The 16,657-nt window shown below is 42.1% G+C and overlaps 2 protein-coding genes across 2 annotated transcripts in view; one reads left to right on the top strand and one right to left on the bottom strand.

The window, feature by feature from the left end:
- LOC116841771 (coiled-coil domain-containing protein 170) overlaps positions 1-15,492 on the top strand; it is a 26,685-nt gene extending 11,193 nt beyond the window's left edge. Inside the window, 14 exon segments of the mRNA XM_032810115.1 lie at positions 2,262-2,357; positions 2,434-2,565; positions 2,768-2,956; positions 3,083-3,352; positions 3,732-3,876; positions 3,943-4,115; positions 4,512-4,712; positions 5,110-5,253; positions 5,362-5,439; positions 6,461-6,624; positions 7,320-7,428; positions 8,012-8,248; positions 10,465-10,634; positions 11,386-15,492. Of these exon segments, the coding sequence (XP_032666006.1) occupies positions 2,262-2,357; positions 2,434-2,565; positions 2,768-2,956; positions 3,083-3,352; positions 3,732-3,876; positions 3,943-4,115; positions 4,512-4,712; positions 5,110-5,253; positions 5,362-5,439; positions 6,461-6,624; positions 7,320-7,428; positions 8,012-8,248; positions 10,465-10,634; positions 11,386-11,527 (2,250 nt within the window). The 3' untranslated portion in view covers positions 11,528-15,492.
- LOC116841768 overlaps positions 1-16,657 on the bottom strand; it is a 156,978-nt gene that overhangs the window by 9,684 nt on the left and 130,637 nt on the right. The gene's annotated exons all lie outside the window — the stretch shown is intronic.

The raw sequence follows: 16,657 nt of genomic DNA, 5'->3' as shown, positions 1-16,657 counted from the left end.
GAGAGAGAGAGAGAGAGAGAGAGAGAGAGAGAGAGAGAGAGAGCGAGAGTGAGAGTGAGAGTGAGAAGACAGGAAGAAAAAGAGTGATTATATATAAAAAAAAGATTTTTCTTCGCGACTTTCAATTTTAATCCGTTGATAATCGTGATTAACGACGGAATGGATTCTCGTGCGGATCTCTGCGCGCGGTCGGACTTAATCTCACGTTGCCACTAATTCGACGGACTATATTTAATTCCGCGTGGATTCGGCGCAACGCGGGCCTTTATTAAAAAATGATTAAATGCATCGACATGAGCGCACACCGTAATGGGGTGGAAACGCGACTGCTCTGTGATCGGTTATCACCGCGAAATATTTAATTAGTGCGATGATAATTGGCGTCGAAATTGCCGACATAAATATTCAGCCGCGTCGCTGTTTAATAATTCGGACCTTCTGCCTCGTCTCGGCTGGCGTGCGCGTCCTTTCAATTTGGACGGTTAATGATGATTTAATTACCGTCCCACACGTCGAGAGAGCTGGATCTCATTGCATTGCTCGACGGATGGGTTGTTCGACATTGCCGCGTGCGAGATAACCGGAAACCGTAAATAAACTGGCCGTATTTATTTTGCCTGCGAATTTTGGCAACGAGCGTTTTTACGCTGTCTTGATTGCGTCGTGACACTTGATGGAATGCAACGCGATCTTTTCTCTCTCTTTTTCTCTTCTCTTCTCTCCCTCTCTTTCTCTCTTTCGTGTTGACATATCGCCGTCGATTTGCTCGAGGTTCGATATTCCGCGCGCAAAATAAAACGGTTTCATTTCAATTTTTCGGAAATATTTGGCCGACCGCAGGTGATCGAACCATTTAGTACAGCGCTCCTCAATATATGATCCTGTTGGACAATTTCGACAATGTTATTCTGCACTCGAGAATAAATAAAAAAAAAAAGAATATAAAGAAGTAGGTACATAGATAAAATTCATTTGTAGCATAGGAGAAGATTATTCAGCTAATTTTACGTAATGTTTAGAGAATCTTATTAATTGTTAGAAATTTATATTATTGAAAATTAAAATGTTAAAAAAATAGTTGGTGTTATAAATATTATCATCAAGAATCATATATATGTGTGATTGTCAGGATGTCTAATTAAAAATATTCTCGTCGAGGACGACTCCATATTCCTCGAAGAATTGGAAGGGACATTTTTCGAAGTTATACAATTTCACATTGTAAGAATAAATAATTCAAAGCAGCTTTCTAAGAATAGCCGCTAATAAACTAACCAACCTACATTACAGCCGACATTCTAGCTGGCAATTTCAGGCAGAGATGCCCGATGGCTGGAGCGTAAATCGAGTCGCATTGTAAGGTTTCCGTTGTACACGTGCGAGACTGAAATGGGCGCCATTATGAGCCGCCGGTAGACGTTGCGAATACCTGCACTTGCGAGTGCCGCGTTCTCATAGCGAGGCAAAGGTTGAAGGTTGGAACTTCAGAAGCCGCGACGCGAGGGCCGCTAATCTATTCCCGGCTTAAATAAGCGCTTCGACATTTAAACCCCGCCGCGAAGCTCGTGGAAATAAAATGGCTTTCTTTACGATGGCCTGCGGCGGAATTCTACGGGAATATCGTAGACGGTGCGGCGCGCATGATGAGACTGATAATTTACAACAATTGTTGTTCTAACTTGCGCGAACTGCTGCGAATTGCTGCTAAGGGATCAACGGCTCCAAGCGGCTTAGATAAATAAGCAGACGTGTCTATTACACAGAGACCGACTAGAGAGAGATTCTTATTCGTTCATCAAAAGGACGCTGGATATCGACATGATGCAGCTTTGTAGTTTGCATTGTTTTTCTATTTGGTTGCACAGATTTGCAAGTGTTTTCAGAGAGTGAGAGTACAAATATCAATGCATGGAAAGCTTTTTTATTTACAAAAACTTTTTTATTTTCAATAGAAGATTTGATGCCTTTCTGTGCATTGATATTTGAGTTTCACTCTGTAAAAGCATTCGCAATTCTATGCAATTAAATAGAAAAATAATGCAAACTACAAAACTTGCATTATGTCGGTATCCAACATCCCCTTAAATATTTGTTGTAAATATAGACGTTGAGACGAGTGAAATTCGAGAAACCTTTCGCAATATAAAACCAGCTCGAGCTGGTGTCTAATACGTTTTATACGAGTATTGTGCATGTTATATCGAAGAAAATGGAATGGAATAATAACATTAATAACGAGCGGATTGAATGTTTGGTTTCAGGTGGACCCAGATGACGCTATGACTCACGATCTGACAACCACTTTGAGAAGCGAGCTGGCGGCCCTCGAGTACAAGCGAGACAGGCTAATGTCCGAGGTAAACCGATTATCGGTTCTACGGTACTTTCGGTAATCACTCGCGTTATTAATTCAACGTTTCTCGGCTCGTTTAGCTGCAAGAGATGAAGAGCGTAGTGAGATCGCGGGACCAGAGGGTCGTGGAGTTGCAGGTGGAAGCTGATCAGCTTCGTGAGCAAGCGGCCAGGCAAAATTCCGTGGTCTCGAGTCTCAAGAAGCGCATTCAGGTGAATTTGCCTACCTAATAAATGGATGATTAAAGGGCACCTTCTCGTTGACGCGCGTCCCGAGACAATTTGCTTCTTTTCTTTCGTTCGTTCTAATCTCTGTCAAAGGAAAGATCGACTTCGAATTCGCGTATACGCCGAACACGTAATCGAGACACATTAGACCGTCGACACGTTCTTTAGAATTCTATAACAATTTAAGGAATTGGAGGAGAGGGAGAGGAATCTGTACGCGAACCAGGGTAGAAGCGAAATTACGATCCAAGGACTGCAACGTGACGTCAAGTACCACGAGGAGAAGGTCAGGGAGTATGACAAGAAGATTCGACAGTTGGACCACAATATAGCGGAGGAGATCCAATTAAAGGAGCGCGCACGTTTGAATCTGCAGGTGCCACGCGTTCTAATACGTGCGTCCAATCGAGCCATTTCTCACCGGAGAAATTACGTATCGATTGATCTATTACCGCGCGCCAAACGTCCGGTTTCTCGGCATATCTTACATTTGTCTCGGTAGGACTTCGTACGGAGATTGGCACACGCATTAAACGCCGAGTACTGCGAGACGGCGCACCACAGCCCCGAGACGGTGATCCACAAGGCTGAGGAACTCATGCAAGAGGTGAATCGACTGCGTACGAAAAGCTCGAACGTTGAGACGCAGTTGACGGGAGTCGAGGTGGACTTCAGGACGTGCAGAGACGCCCTGGATCGCGCCAGCGCCGAGAAAGATCAACTGCAGAGACAGGTGTCCAACCAGCTGGTCGATCTGGACCGTTTGCGTCAGGTACGACGGTCGAAATGTTATTGATCGATAAGCGCGGCGCGGCATACAACTTTTAATCAAGAAACATGCGTACATACACATTATCAGTAAGAACTTTAAAATAATCTTGAAGTGGAATCTAACGGATATTATTAAGTAGATAAAACGGTTATTATTACTGTTATTATTATATACAACTATTATCATTAATCACAATTATTATCATTAACTTCGTGATAAAATATGTCACTGCCTATTGGCAGTGTAAAGACAATTTTTTTACTTCAAATGTGTTATATTTCAGTTGTGGATATTGTGCTATTATTTTAATTGTTTCAGTTATTTCGAGGTCCATAAGATCACTGAATATCACGTTGTTAATTATTTTATTTTTATGCAGGAGAAAGAGTGTTTGGAGATGCAATATAGGGTCGCGGAAAGAGATACGAACGACCTGAGAGACAAACTTGTGAACACAAACAGAAGCTTAACTAGCGCGACGGGAAACATATCCAATCAGGAAGCATTGATCTGCCAATTACGAGGTAAACTACGGCGACTGGATCGATTCGGCCTTGCATCTTCTTGTAATTTGTAATCTGCTCTTGCAGAGGACTTGAAGGCTCGCGAGGAGAAAACGCAACGCCTGCAAAATGAGTTACGTCACCTCCTGGAGTCCTTGGCGATCCTCGTCAGTACACCCAGCCGATTCGTCGAGTCTCATGAGAACGCGATCAAGGATCGTGTTCGGGAGATCCTGGCCGATAACAAGGATCAGTCACTAGTAGCTTATCGTGCATTTAAATATCGTCACTCTTCAGCCAAAATCATTCTCGCGCAATTTTATAATCTTTCGTTGTTGCTGATTAAACACACTGAAAGTTTCGCTTATAGAAATTCTATGTGCGTTTTTGAGGTATAAATTACTGAGATGTGTTTCAAGCCGCTGAAATACGTTGTTTCATAAATAAATCCTGAAAGAAAATCTTTTTCTCAAGGCTAACATTCGACGTAAATTTTAACTTGCATCTCGAGATTATTTTATTTGCATTTATGAAGATATCGCAATTCCGGAGAAAATTGCGATTTCGTGATTTTGGCGTGTGTAGGAGACGATTCTAATCAGTGTGATATGTCGGAACTCATAACGTCACGGACGCATCACCCTCTCCTTTTGCAGAAAATACAAAGTCTCCGTGAGAAGGTGAACTCGGCGACGGAGTCGACGAATCGGCAGAGTGAGTTGGTCGAATCCACGATGATGAAGGTGCGCAGTTTGGAAGAGGAGCGCGCCGGTTTGGAAGCTAAAATACACAAGTTGGAATCCGAACTCACGAGTAGCGAACTCGCTCGAGAGTCTTTACGCAGAGACAAGCAGACGGTAACTTTAAACATTTCTGTCGCTTGGGAGCGTTATAACGATCTTGACGTTTAATATGGGACGGAAAGTTAAAAATCTTGGGCTATCTATCTTATATTTTTATCTTCTATTAGACACCTGAAACGCGCTGTTGATACCTAAATTCTTTTCAAGTAATATCGCGCAGTCACACTATATATGGCAAAGAGATAGAAGTTATTTACATACCTTATTTAAGGTAGGATTATTAAGCAGAAGATTGAACAAGTAAGTTGGAAACTGATAATAATTTGATTAAATTCATAAATCCCCTAAACTGTTCTAATAATATCTATATAGCGACTATTCTTCGACTTATATAGGTACAAAATCCTGTAGAGATCAATCTTACAGTTGAATTCGTCATAATTTTTTTCAGTTCCTAACTTTCCTGGATCGACTGGGCAAGGCGATGCAAATGGACGAGATCTCTCAGGAGATCGGGATCGATCTTCACACCGAGTCGTTGCTGGTGCGGGCCGAACAACTAGCCAGATTGGAGACCGACAAACTGGTCGACAAGGTGAAGGGCACGATCGATATTACGTTTTTCCGATGGCGCTATCACGTTGCTAACGTCTCCTTTGTTCTTGTTTCTTTGTCGCAAATCGTGTGCTTACCACACGCGCAGTATTTGTGCTGCAGCTACACGACCCTACCGAGGATTCGGCGCGAGCGATCGTTCCACGAGCTCCCCTGTCTCAAAGAAGTAAGCCCCCGGCGCGAACAAAGCGCCTTAGAGAAGCTTCACAACATCCTCAGATATCCTACGTAGACGTTCATTTCGTTACCGGCTACCATTCTCTGCGAAGTATCTCTAGAGATACTCTAGAGATAGTAGAGAGAGACGCTTTCTTTTTGTTTCTCCACTATTTGAAGATTTCTCGATTATTTCGCGGCCGAGGATCGGACGCGTCGGTACAACATCCGAGCTCTGCTCGCGACGTTGAATTGTTGGTCAACATCGACAATTTGTCGGACACATAGCGTAGTGAAGTTCCATTTAACATGAGCTCGCTACTCGCGGCTCATTGATACCGCGAACGCTCTTTTCAGCGTAAGACAGGGACACCTGGCGTGCAAACTCTTAATTAAATAACCTTTGGTAACGCGATTAAAATGATCAACGAAACATAATCTTACTTCCGAACAATTTTCTCTTATTTTACAAGAGTAAACATTCATTTTCTTAGAAATAGAAAATCTCGTGTACAGAGAAAAAGGTATGGTGCACACAATCAGAAATATTTATTTACAAACAGCATAGTAGCATCATCCCAGTTATTTTTGCATGATGGCAATATAGTCGATATGATTCAGTTAACATCAACTACATCAATGTAGTCGCGCGTGATCTGGCCGTGGCAACCAGATATCGTCACTGTAAAGCAATCGTCAGCAATTGCTCTGTGGTTGCAGCGAGCACATAATTGATCGTTTTACCATCGACTCTGGCACAACCAGATTTATGTGTAAGCCGACCATACTGTTTTTTCCGTGTACAGGTATGTTGGAACGAAGTTATCGCAATGCGCGCAAACACGATCACTATTTAATTCACGAGTCATCTCCCCCCTTCATCAGGTGTCACGTATCATCACTCAAACTCCAGCTCGGCACGTTTACGTTCTGCAGTAATGTGTATTCGCACGCATCGTCGCATTCGCCCGGAAAATCACTTCGCTGTTTAGATCGATGTATTTGACGAATGCGTTTTCTTTGCCGCGCAGACCTCCGTGGTGTATCAGTTGCAACGACGAGTCCGGACGCTACGAGAGCAACTGCAACGCAGAGACCTGCATTTGGATCTTCTACGTAGGAAACTATCATTGCAGGAGGACAGCGTGAGGATGAAGTCACTGTTGCAGAGCGAACGGGACGAGGCCAACATTCGGTCTGTTCTGAGACAATTTCAGATTAATTGCTATAATTTCAACGACATCTTCAGTTTTTCCCCATGAGAGCTCACATTAGAGCTCGAATAGTTCGCCAACATTATTTGAGCCATTAGGAGATAATTTCCTTATTACGCCACTCAATTTATTTTTTTTTCTCATACAAAGCGCTTGAAAGGATAATTCTCGCGAATAATCGGCAACCCGTGGATCGAGTTTGCGCAAGAATGATTCTCATTTAAATTACAACAGAAATTAATGGCAGTGTAGTTATCACCGACAGTCGCAGTAATTGGTTTTTTTTTTTTTTTCGTTACAACTGACCCCCGATCTCTTCAGTATCTACCGGATGCGAAATGTCGATGGGGAAACAATACCTATCGACTAGCTGTCCAATGAGAGAGAAATATAGAACTGCGGTTTATCGGCAAATTTATCCGGCCGAGTGCAGCTTTATGCATTCGAAATGCAGCATTGTCGAAGCGTTTGAGGCTTTTTTTTTTCGTGTATCGCCGGTGCGCTCACCAGCGGTTACCTGTAATTCCTGTTAGTGGATCGCGGTCTACTCTGTGCACGCGCCGAATGTAGTTTTACGCATCGTTGCCGAACGTTGGGCCGCGTCGATACTCGACGAGCGAAATGAAAACGAAAAAAGGAGAAGCCGCGAGCGACCCTCTTTTTTTCTTTCTTTCAGCGCGAAGAAGCTGGTGAAGCAGGTCGAGCGATTTCAGGTCCAATTGTCGGAGGAAAAGTCACGGAATCGGGAATTGAGCGCACAATTGACGGAAGCGGCGGACTACAAGGCACGTAATTTCGAGAATCGTACTTTCTCATAATCAGGTAACGTAGCGGCGTGTGGCAATCTTGCCGCTACTTTGCGGTCGATTACGACTGTGTCGGACACTATATAATCGATGTTCCAGGAAAATGGTTCCTTATAACTTTCCTGCAAATTTCGTACATGGATTTTATGGACTTCCTTCACATTTCTTCAAATTCACGACACAGCACTTTACGCCTCTACTGCTTCTGATCTGTTTCTCGCGCTTAAAACGCGATACCATACCACCGTGATATATCTGCGATGTTTAGCGCATTAAAATGTTCATAATTCTTATTATTATATTTCAGGAAATTATTAATCGATATTTGAATTCCTTCTGCTATAGTTTTGCTGTATACCGATTTGTCAATTATATTTTGTTCCATTGTTTGTTGTTATCTTATCTGGTTCGAGGAAAAGAATTCGTTACACCGGTTTTACACCCGCAAACGGCGCGACGTTTGCCGGGAAAACAAAATTCCACAGCGAATTCCGCTCATGGCCGTGCTAGAAAGCCTTCATAATCCGTAGCTATCGATCAGACATTTTAACCCACTTTGCAGATAGCTGCGCTGGAACGCAGTCGGAAAATAGAGGAGCTGCAGAAGCGTCTCGTGGAAAGTGAGATGCTGCGAACGCGTTACAACAGGAAGTTGACGATGGTGAAGGAGCAGATGAGGACGACCGCGGAAACGGCCGATCAGGAGAGATCGATCAACGACCATTCCCTGCAGCTCCTTCGCGACGAGCTCGCTCAGGTCAAGCAAAATCTCTCCGAGGTCACAAGGAGAGAATCCCAGGTAAGAGAAAGAGGGGGGAAAGGGAGAGAGAAGAAAAGAAAGAGACAGATGCATTATCACTCCTTACGAAATATCGCGCGCGGTATTTAGCACCCGCGGCGTATCTACGATCGCGTAGAAATTCGCGTTGTGACACGTCTCATTATTAATATAATGATAAAATAACACGACAAATCATCGAGATAAACTGCAGCTGACCGAAGCGGACGGCACATAAATCGGCCATTAATATCGGGAAAACGACTCGACGTGCGCCTTGCACGCCGAAAACGAACGAGGCGCGTGTCTCAATGCCGAATCGTGTATTCGGCACGCGCATTAGTATTCACGTGATTCTGATTTATGACCATTCGTGTGCGCGAATGCGGATTCGCGGGCAATTGAATTGCGTGAGAGGAGCTTCGCCGTATAAAAACGATGATGATGACGGAGTCGTCTCGTTGCATCGTAGGGCACGCGGCTACGCAATGCATTCTACGCGCATCGCATATCAAACGTCCACTTTCTGTACGTAATGTTTTTCGGGGTGAAGGATGCATTTCGTATGGGACTTCTCATAAGTGGTCAGATCTCTCAGTTCCAAATTCGCGATGCTTTATGCACATGTGGATCAGGGAAAAAGAAGGCCATTAAAAATTTTATATATACATATGAAATATTTTCTTTTTTAGTAACAATAAAGGCTTGCTACGTATAATAAAAATAGAAACTATTGTTAAGATAAAACTGTTGACATTCTCACTTAAAATTAAGAAGAAGAAGCAAAGCTGTTGCATTTACCAGAGCTGTAAATTTTCTTGAGAAGATTTTTATTCTATCAAAAAGATTGAATAAACCAGAATAAACCGAGACGGTTTGACCAAATCTGAGACAAATCAGTAAGCCGGATAACGTTCAAAGAAATCTGGGACATAAAGTGAAAAATCAGGTCTGTCCCGGGAAAACTGGGACGTCTGGTCACTTTAATTTTCAGCCACACAAAGCGAGAAAGGGAGGAAAAGCTGCCCGCACTGGCGCTCTGCCGAAATAACATTCAATTATAATGCAAATTCGCGTTATCTTCCGGAAGTTATAATTTTGCCGTAATCCATAGTTCCGCCGCTCGCGGCGCTTTGATCTCTTATTAAAGCCGTGAGCGCGTCCGCAAGCAGCTTACTCCTGATACTCGCGGGAAGGTGGGGAGGCCGAAGGGACTCGTTAATTCATTGAGGCGGTCTCAATGACTCTCGATGACAGCCATTCGCGTAATTGCGATCTCTCGTCGGGCGCATAACGCTCGTTCAGAACGATTTGGAGTGACTTTACGCTTTAGTAATTCGAGACACGTTCGGTGCACGTCGCCGGGCTATGAAGTAGATAGTCCCTTCGATTTAAGCGGCATACTCCGTGAAAGGACTGTAAATCTTACATACCACTCCGCCGCGATGCTCTATCCCGACGTCGCTGCTGCAACTTTGTTCGTCGCGGCGGAACTTTGATTCAATTCGCGTAAGCTAACATTAATTAAATATGATAACTCGTGTGCACGCACACGAGAGTCTCTCTCGATTTAATTACGCTACTACATTTCTCCGTTTAATAGAATAATCAATTTCAATTGCGCACGGCAAAAACAATTCCAGTTCGGCTAACTAAATGGGGACCAGACGAAAAACTCGCCGACGAGAAATAATATCGCCGTGACAGTGACCGAAAACACTCGTTTGAACATTCAGCTGCATTAAAAGTCAGCTGAGATAACTGAGAGCAATCGTCTAGGAAATCTCCTACGGGAATCTTTCTGCTCCCACAACCTTAGTTTTTCATGCAGTTCCCAAGTAACAGAAAATTCAGTTACGTTAATAGATTTGTGTTTGTTTAAAATAGTGGGAAAAAAGGACAAAAAATGTCATTGAATATAAAGAAAAATGGAGTCGTGTACGGAAATGTGACAAATTTTAATAGTTTTGGTGTCGCGAATCTGTGCGAAAATTATTGGATTTTTTATATAACGACACAATGTGTATTATTGTTGCGCGTCAGGCTACTTAATATCGCGAAATATTTACAGCGACGTTTTACAAATTAAATTTTGTTTAGCAGTCTATATACGTAGAAATGATTACCTATCTAGAATCGTGAGGAGCACGACTGATAGGAAAGTTAACGCTCGGACGAGTCACCCGTGTAAGCTACGAGTATGACTCAATTTGCAAATCGCTCATTTCCTGTCTCAGCTTCAGAGCTTCCGTGTCTCCGTGGCGAAGTTATTGTCGGAGCCAATCTGTACACCCGATTACGAGATCATTTCGCGGCTGCAGAAAATGGTCGCGGCTCATCGCGACTTTACAATGCTCTCGCGCAGATACGACGAGCCCTTGGAAACGAGTCCTTCCAGATGCACCAGGTACTTTTAGATGAGAGTAATTAAGAGCGAATGTTGTCGTATTTTCAATAGTTTACACTTCCTCTGAAATTCGTCGATATCATTGGTATCGATTGAACAATGTCGCGCAGCTGTTTTATTATTCTGAGGAGCACAGTGGTCAATTTTATAATTTTTGCATGATGAACTTCGTAAAGAAGCCTGCCTATTTTGGACTCCTCGCGGTTATTGTAAATCGCATACTCGATAGAGGAATGATAGACTATTGAAAATCAGTACGTGCCTGTAACAATAGATAACAAATACTTCAAGTTAGTAATTCAAGGTAGTTTATGTTACCCATTACGAATAACCGAATAAAAAATTGCCGTTTAGTACATTTTTCCAATGTTTTAAAGAGAGTATCTTTGTGTGAACAGCGTTCTAACTAAAATGTAGTTTATAACACTATATATGTCTACAACAGTCTTATAGCGTCCACTTAGAAAATTATGTCTATAGAATTTTGATTCTCTAACAACACTTTCATTTTAGCTAAGTCTCGTTATTAACCGCGAGGAGCCCACAAAGGTGTTGTGTGGACCAAGTTCTTCGAATAATTATTTAAAAAAGAAATTAATTGATTTTTAATGACATCTTTTTTGTCAGCGTTAATAAGTACCTTTTTCAAAATATAAAAGAAAAATGACGTAAACCTGTGCAGGAAGATGTTTACGGTTGCGTAAGTGTCACGCATTATACCACAATTTTGCGTTTTCCCACATTGTTACAGCATCCATCCGGTTCACCCGCCGAGATCACCGGGTTCACGCTGCACCCGTTACGAGGACAGCGGATTCGCGGACCCGCCGGACCTCCATGACATCGACGATGATTACAGCAAGAGACCGGTGAGAAGCAGCCTTCTTCCGTGACACCGGCCAAGGTTCAAGTTCTAAGCGCGCTCCCTGAAGAGAGAGATCGCACGATTTAAGCGTTCGATCTACTTTACGAAATCGGAACTTCGAGTTGCGACCTCATATGGCCGAACGACGCCACGAAGGGAAACTACTTCGCCTGTGTACATGTAGTAAAGCGTTACGTTTACTCCGCGTAAACGAGCGACTTTTACGAAGTGGAGAGGACCATTCGCTCGCATCCCAGTAACGTAGCTTCGCAAATCAAGCTGCAGTATCGCTATAAGATCGCTCGTATGGTTATCGAGCGATCGAATGGCTCGCGACACCAATCCCGACCGGAATAAACGTATGGAAACATCAAACCATCGATCCGTGTTATTACGGGGGATGGAAGAGGAAATCGTTCCGTCTGTGTGAAATCGCAATTTCGCGCTAATTGGCGAGCGTGAGAAATTTCTAACGGATCACACGGAAGTGCGATACAGAACTTGGTGGGTCACACTGCCTCGGGCGAAAACTGTCGGAAGTGTTCAACGAAAATTATGGTCAAGTCGTTCGCTACACCGAAAAAAAGGTTTGATAAAAAAAAGTTTGGTAAAGGTTTGGATAACCATCAAGACTGAATGATAGTTGCCAGATGCTTTGGTGAAATAGTTTCAACTAAACATAGCCGGATATATAAGCAAATAATTTGACAAAATTTAACAAATAATCTTAGCAAGGCTTGTGGTATCTATTGCCAAGGCTTGGTACCTGTTGCTAAGGCTTGATGACCAATTTATGTGATACCAAGCAATTTGTTAAATAAAAACTGTATTGTTTAGTGATACCACATTATGTGATAAATATACGAAACGACCAAATATTTTGGTAACAGTCAAACTATTTAGGAATTGTTACCAAATTGTTAACAAGTTATTTGGTATTACTTACCAAACCACTTATTTGGTTTGACTAAACAAAGAATTTGTTTTGCTAATCATTTTTATAATTATTATCGGACGGTCAGTAACTATTACCATACATGATACTAATTATCAAACGTCACACTGAACTGCCCAACTAAATGCATTTGTTAACTGTTACAACACTTTTTTCAGTGTAGCATTGTGGTGTTATAGTTAAGATAATTTTTCACAAATATACTCTCTAAAGTACAGTCAGTGTATTCTTCACTGAAATGCTATACTTGTAACTAGTGGTTCAGTTATAAGTATAGCACTGCAATCAGTAAAACCTCGTTAGTGAAACCAGTTAATAGCAGCTATTATTCTCATTATTGATGCATTTTGTGGGCACAAATTATACGTAAAAATGCATGGGAGTCGTCAATTCCGTCGTTACAAACGCAGAAAGCTGAATTTACGTATATCGTATAACAAGTTTGTTTATTACAGATTTTACAGTGAAATCTTACTTCTACTGACGAAGCGGGAGTATGTTGTCACTGAAAATTAGAGAACATTTACTGATTATTGGGGAAACAGTCCTTTAGCTGATGCGATCAGAAACCATTTTACTGATTCACTTTAGGAGAGTAATATATTTACGAGCCGGGACCGCGTAGGACTTCGATTCATAAACGCGAATAAAAGAATCATTTTACATGTATACAAGAGTCGTTCCCGAAAGAACCGACTGGATGTGCTACTTTGAGTATTCAAAAATTGTCATTAACAAACACGCACACGCGTCGGGAACGAATAAGAATAAGCGTGATGACAAAAAAGTGAAGAAGCGCGCAAAGTAAGCAAGATGTACGAAAAAGCCAATTTGTGTAGAGAAATACGAGTCTCGAACAATACGAATCAAAGACTGAATAATAAGATTTTAGATTCACCGATACACACATTTACATTTTTAATTGCGTTTAACTTACAGACTATTCGCACACATAGAAATATATCTCGAAAAATTTTATTTTAATTAAATTATATACTCGACTCTCTATCGATATATATATATATATATATATATATATATATATATATATATATATATATTAAAAACGTGTGCAATGTCCATCTTAACGAAGATCTAAGTGTTCATAAAAATTTCTACGAAACTCGATTACAGCGTACAGTTTTTAATCATACTCCGCTCGCGCTATTTGCAGCACACGACCTTTTTAACGCACGAGAATATTCGATTCTCGAATTCTCGACTGTCATTCGAATAATTTTAATTTAGTTGTCATCACACATATGAATTTCTCTAGCAATTCATGTGTATTTTGGTTCTTTTCCTTTGTTTCATCATTTTATCTTTTTTTATTCGTGTCAAATTAATTTCACTCCGTTTATAAATAAATATCAACGATTTCCCCGGTAAATGCCATAAATTCAGCATAATCAATGCTGAAAATCTGAAATCCGTAACGCTTCATCGATTTCAGCGAAACTCGTAACGTTCCAGAGTTCAAGTCTCAAGTATGAGCGTCGGAGTGTTCGAACAGCTGTTAGCCTTAGTCTACCAGTTCACCCCGATGTGTGACCGCGATCTTATCTCTCCCATTTAACGCAACGCGCTCTTTTCTAATCGATTCGAAACAATGCGAAGGGCGTGCTGGCGGTGCTCGCACGAATCGTGCGAAACATTTTACGGTCCGACGAGCGGAGTTCCAAGCGTTTAAATGCCATTACATCGGAGCCGCTTGACGTTCACAATCGGCGCGGGTATCCGATATCAATGATCTGCCGTTGACGGTTGACGAGCGCAACCCGGTCGCACCGATTAAGTATTCGCGTTCCACGGTGCTCTATTAATTGGCTTCATGACAATTACACCGAGCCGGCGAATTGACGTACGGCGAGGGCTTCCCGTTTGCGGCGTCCGCAGAGGGATCGAACGAACGTCTCGTTATGTACTCGCCATCATTGGAAGCCCCACTTCCGGGCGACACGGTTCCAATTTCCATGCCGGCCGCTCGTCAACGGACGCCCAAAAGTGACGGGCAGGTGGACGGCCGTAACGGTATACCTTCGTACAGTCGTTCGATCCTCTATCGATTCGTGGCGCGCGCGAGTCATTGTAATTACCCGACCGACGACGAACCCTCTAACGTAAGCGTAATTAGGCGGGAACGAGGTTACAACGACGCTAAATTCGTCGCCCGCAACGTGATCTTAATGATTCCACCCTCGTCCAGGGATTCCCGACTTCTTAATAATTGCAAGAGGCTTTTACAACTTCCAATATTCAGTCATTTCTGCGTGGAAAACATTTCTTGTCCTGAAAAGATTATTTTTGTACTTGGAATTAAAAAATGTTTGGTAGATACAATTTCGTTGACAGTAACATGTTTTTTCCTTGTGCCAAGCAAGATGTATCAGTAAGAAAGCAAACATGCAAGCAGCAATTAAATGTTTTTGTTGCCGTTACGAAATATTTGGTTAATCCAATTTTAACCAAATTTTGGCTTGGTGTACTAAATTGTCGTTTCAGTAACAAAATCCTTTTTGCAATATGCGTTACAGCAGTAATGACATTGTGTTGTGTAATAAGTAATCTCGGATTTTTTAGGTAAAAAAACGATGTCTTTTCTCTTCATTGTTCTCTCTAGAATTTCTCAGTTCTAAATGTTAAATAAGTACTTATGTATATGTAAAGATTAGATTGACTTGTAATGTGATTACTTTTATTATTTTGTGATTATTTTGTGTAGAACTGAAGAAGATTGATTGAATACGCTTATTTGTTGTAATGAGTGGATTTCAAGAAATTATAAACGCTTGAACATCCGCGGTTGGACTCTGATAAATCAAGTGATGGTTCGTTTGGTGTACGTCTTGGAGCCATAATATTCGTGAATTTGATTATACTTTTATATAGTTTTGTAAAGTAAAATATGTGAAAAATGGCATAAGATCATGGATTAAAACGGCGCATTCCATAAAATCATACTGACACAAAAATATGTACAATCATTTTAACTGTAAAATTACTTATTATACGACCTAATATACAAATATTTATAGATTTTTGAGAGTTTGATGAATTTATTTCTGTTGAATCGTGACAATTTTTCTTTCCTCTTCCGTAAATTCTCTTTCGCCGATTTGGGAAGATCATTCTTCTGGAAGACGTAACATGCGGTATCATATGATAGTTTCCACGAGCGGTGACAGCAACTTCTTATGTCACAATCGAGCTCCGCAAATACGTGGGCGATGCTATCTTTGCGAAGCGCAACAATCTTTTTGCAGTATACGGTCACCAGAACGAGCCGAGAAATCGAAGCATGCAGAGATAAACGGGCTAGGGCAGAAAGGAAGGGATATCATCAGGTACGTGAATCCCTTCGGGGCTTGAATCCTCTCCACGCAAGCATGTAAGCAGAATGCTCTGGTTTCGCGAAATTCCTCTTGAACGAGCGTACATCTTCGCCAAAGGGCGATCCATTGCGGGTTTACGATCGATACCCTCATAATCACTGGTATAGGATTCGTACAAGTTGTCCTTAGATCACGCCGAGATTCGAAATTGCTTGGGCGTGATCGTCACAAATTTGACGCAAATTCGCCAGCTCGAGAAACATTGCGACGGGAAACGCGAGTTCGAGAGCAAACGTATCATTCGCGCTTAGACACAGACATTTGCGTATTAACGCGATGACCCTGCGACATACGCGAACGGTTAACACGACTTGCCCATGAATGATCCCGACTACTGTGCGCGACTGTAAACGCATTCAGCTCACGCAGTCTGGGTCAATATGAGGTCTAGAGCCGTGCGGTAGTAGCTCGAGAGAACCGCAAGTAATGATTCTTCCTTTCACGCAAAGTGGGACTCGCAGGAAGTCGCTTTAAATAATACTCATCGTTACTGGCACGAACAATCGGGCGATATCACCGTGCAAAAAGCGCGTGGCTCGACGTGGCGGCTTGCGTAAAACCGTGGTCTCTAACGCACCAAGGTGACGGTGGAAACCATCACGAGGAGAAATCGCTTTAAACGCTATCCCCGCGGCGACAAAACGTTCGCGCGATTTCCGAATAATTCAGCCGACTGCTCAATTTCTCAAGCCCGTTCTTAAATCTGTCATAAAAGATTTAGTCTTCGTGATCTGCTCGGAAAATTCGTGCCGCTTCTCTTTAGTGATCGGAGTATTGTGTTATTCAACATTACTCGAATTGATATTTTAGC

Source organism: Odontomachus brunneus, unplaced genomic scaffold (genome assembly GCF_010583005.1).
Source record: "Odontomachus brunneus isolate Ranch 3 - 2012 unplaced genomic scaffold, Obru_v1 Obru_scaffold_018, whole genome shotgun sequence".
NCBI lineage: Eukaryota > Metazoa > Arthropoda > Insecta > Hymenoptera > Formicidae > Odontomachus > Odontomachus brunneus.
Note: the sequence above shows the minus strand (reverse complement) of the source record. Positions and strands in the feature narration are given on the sequence as shown.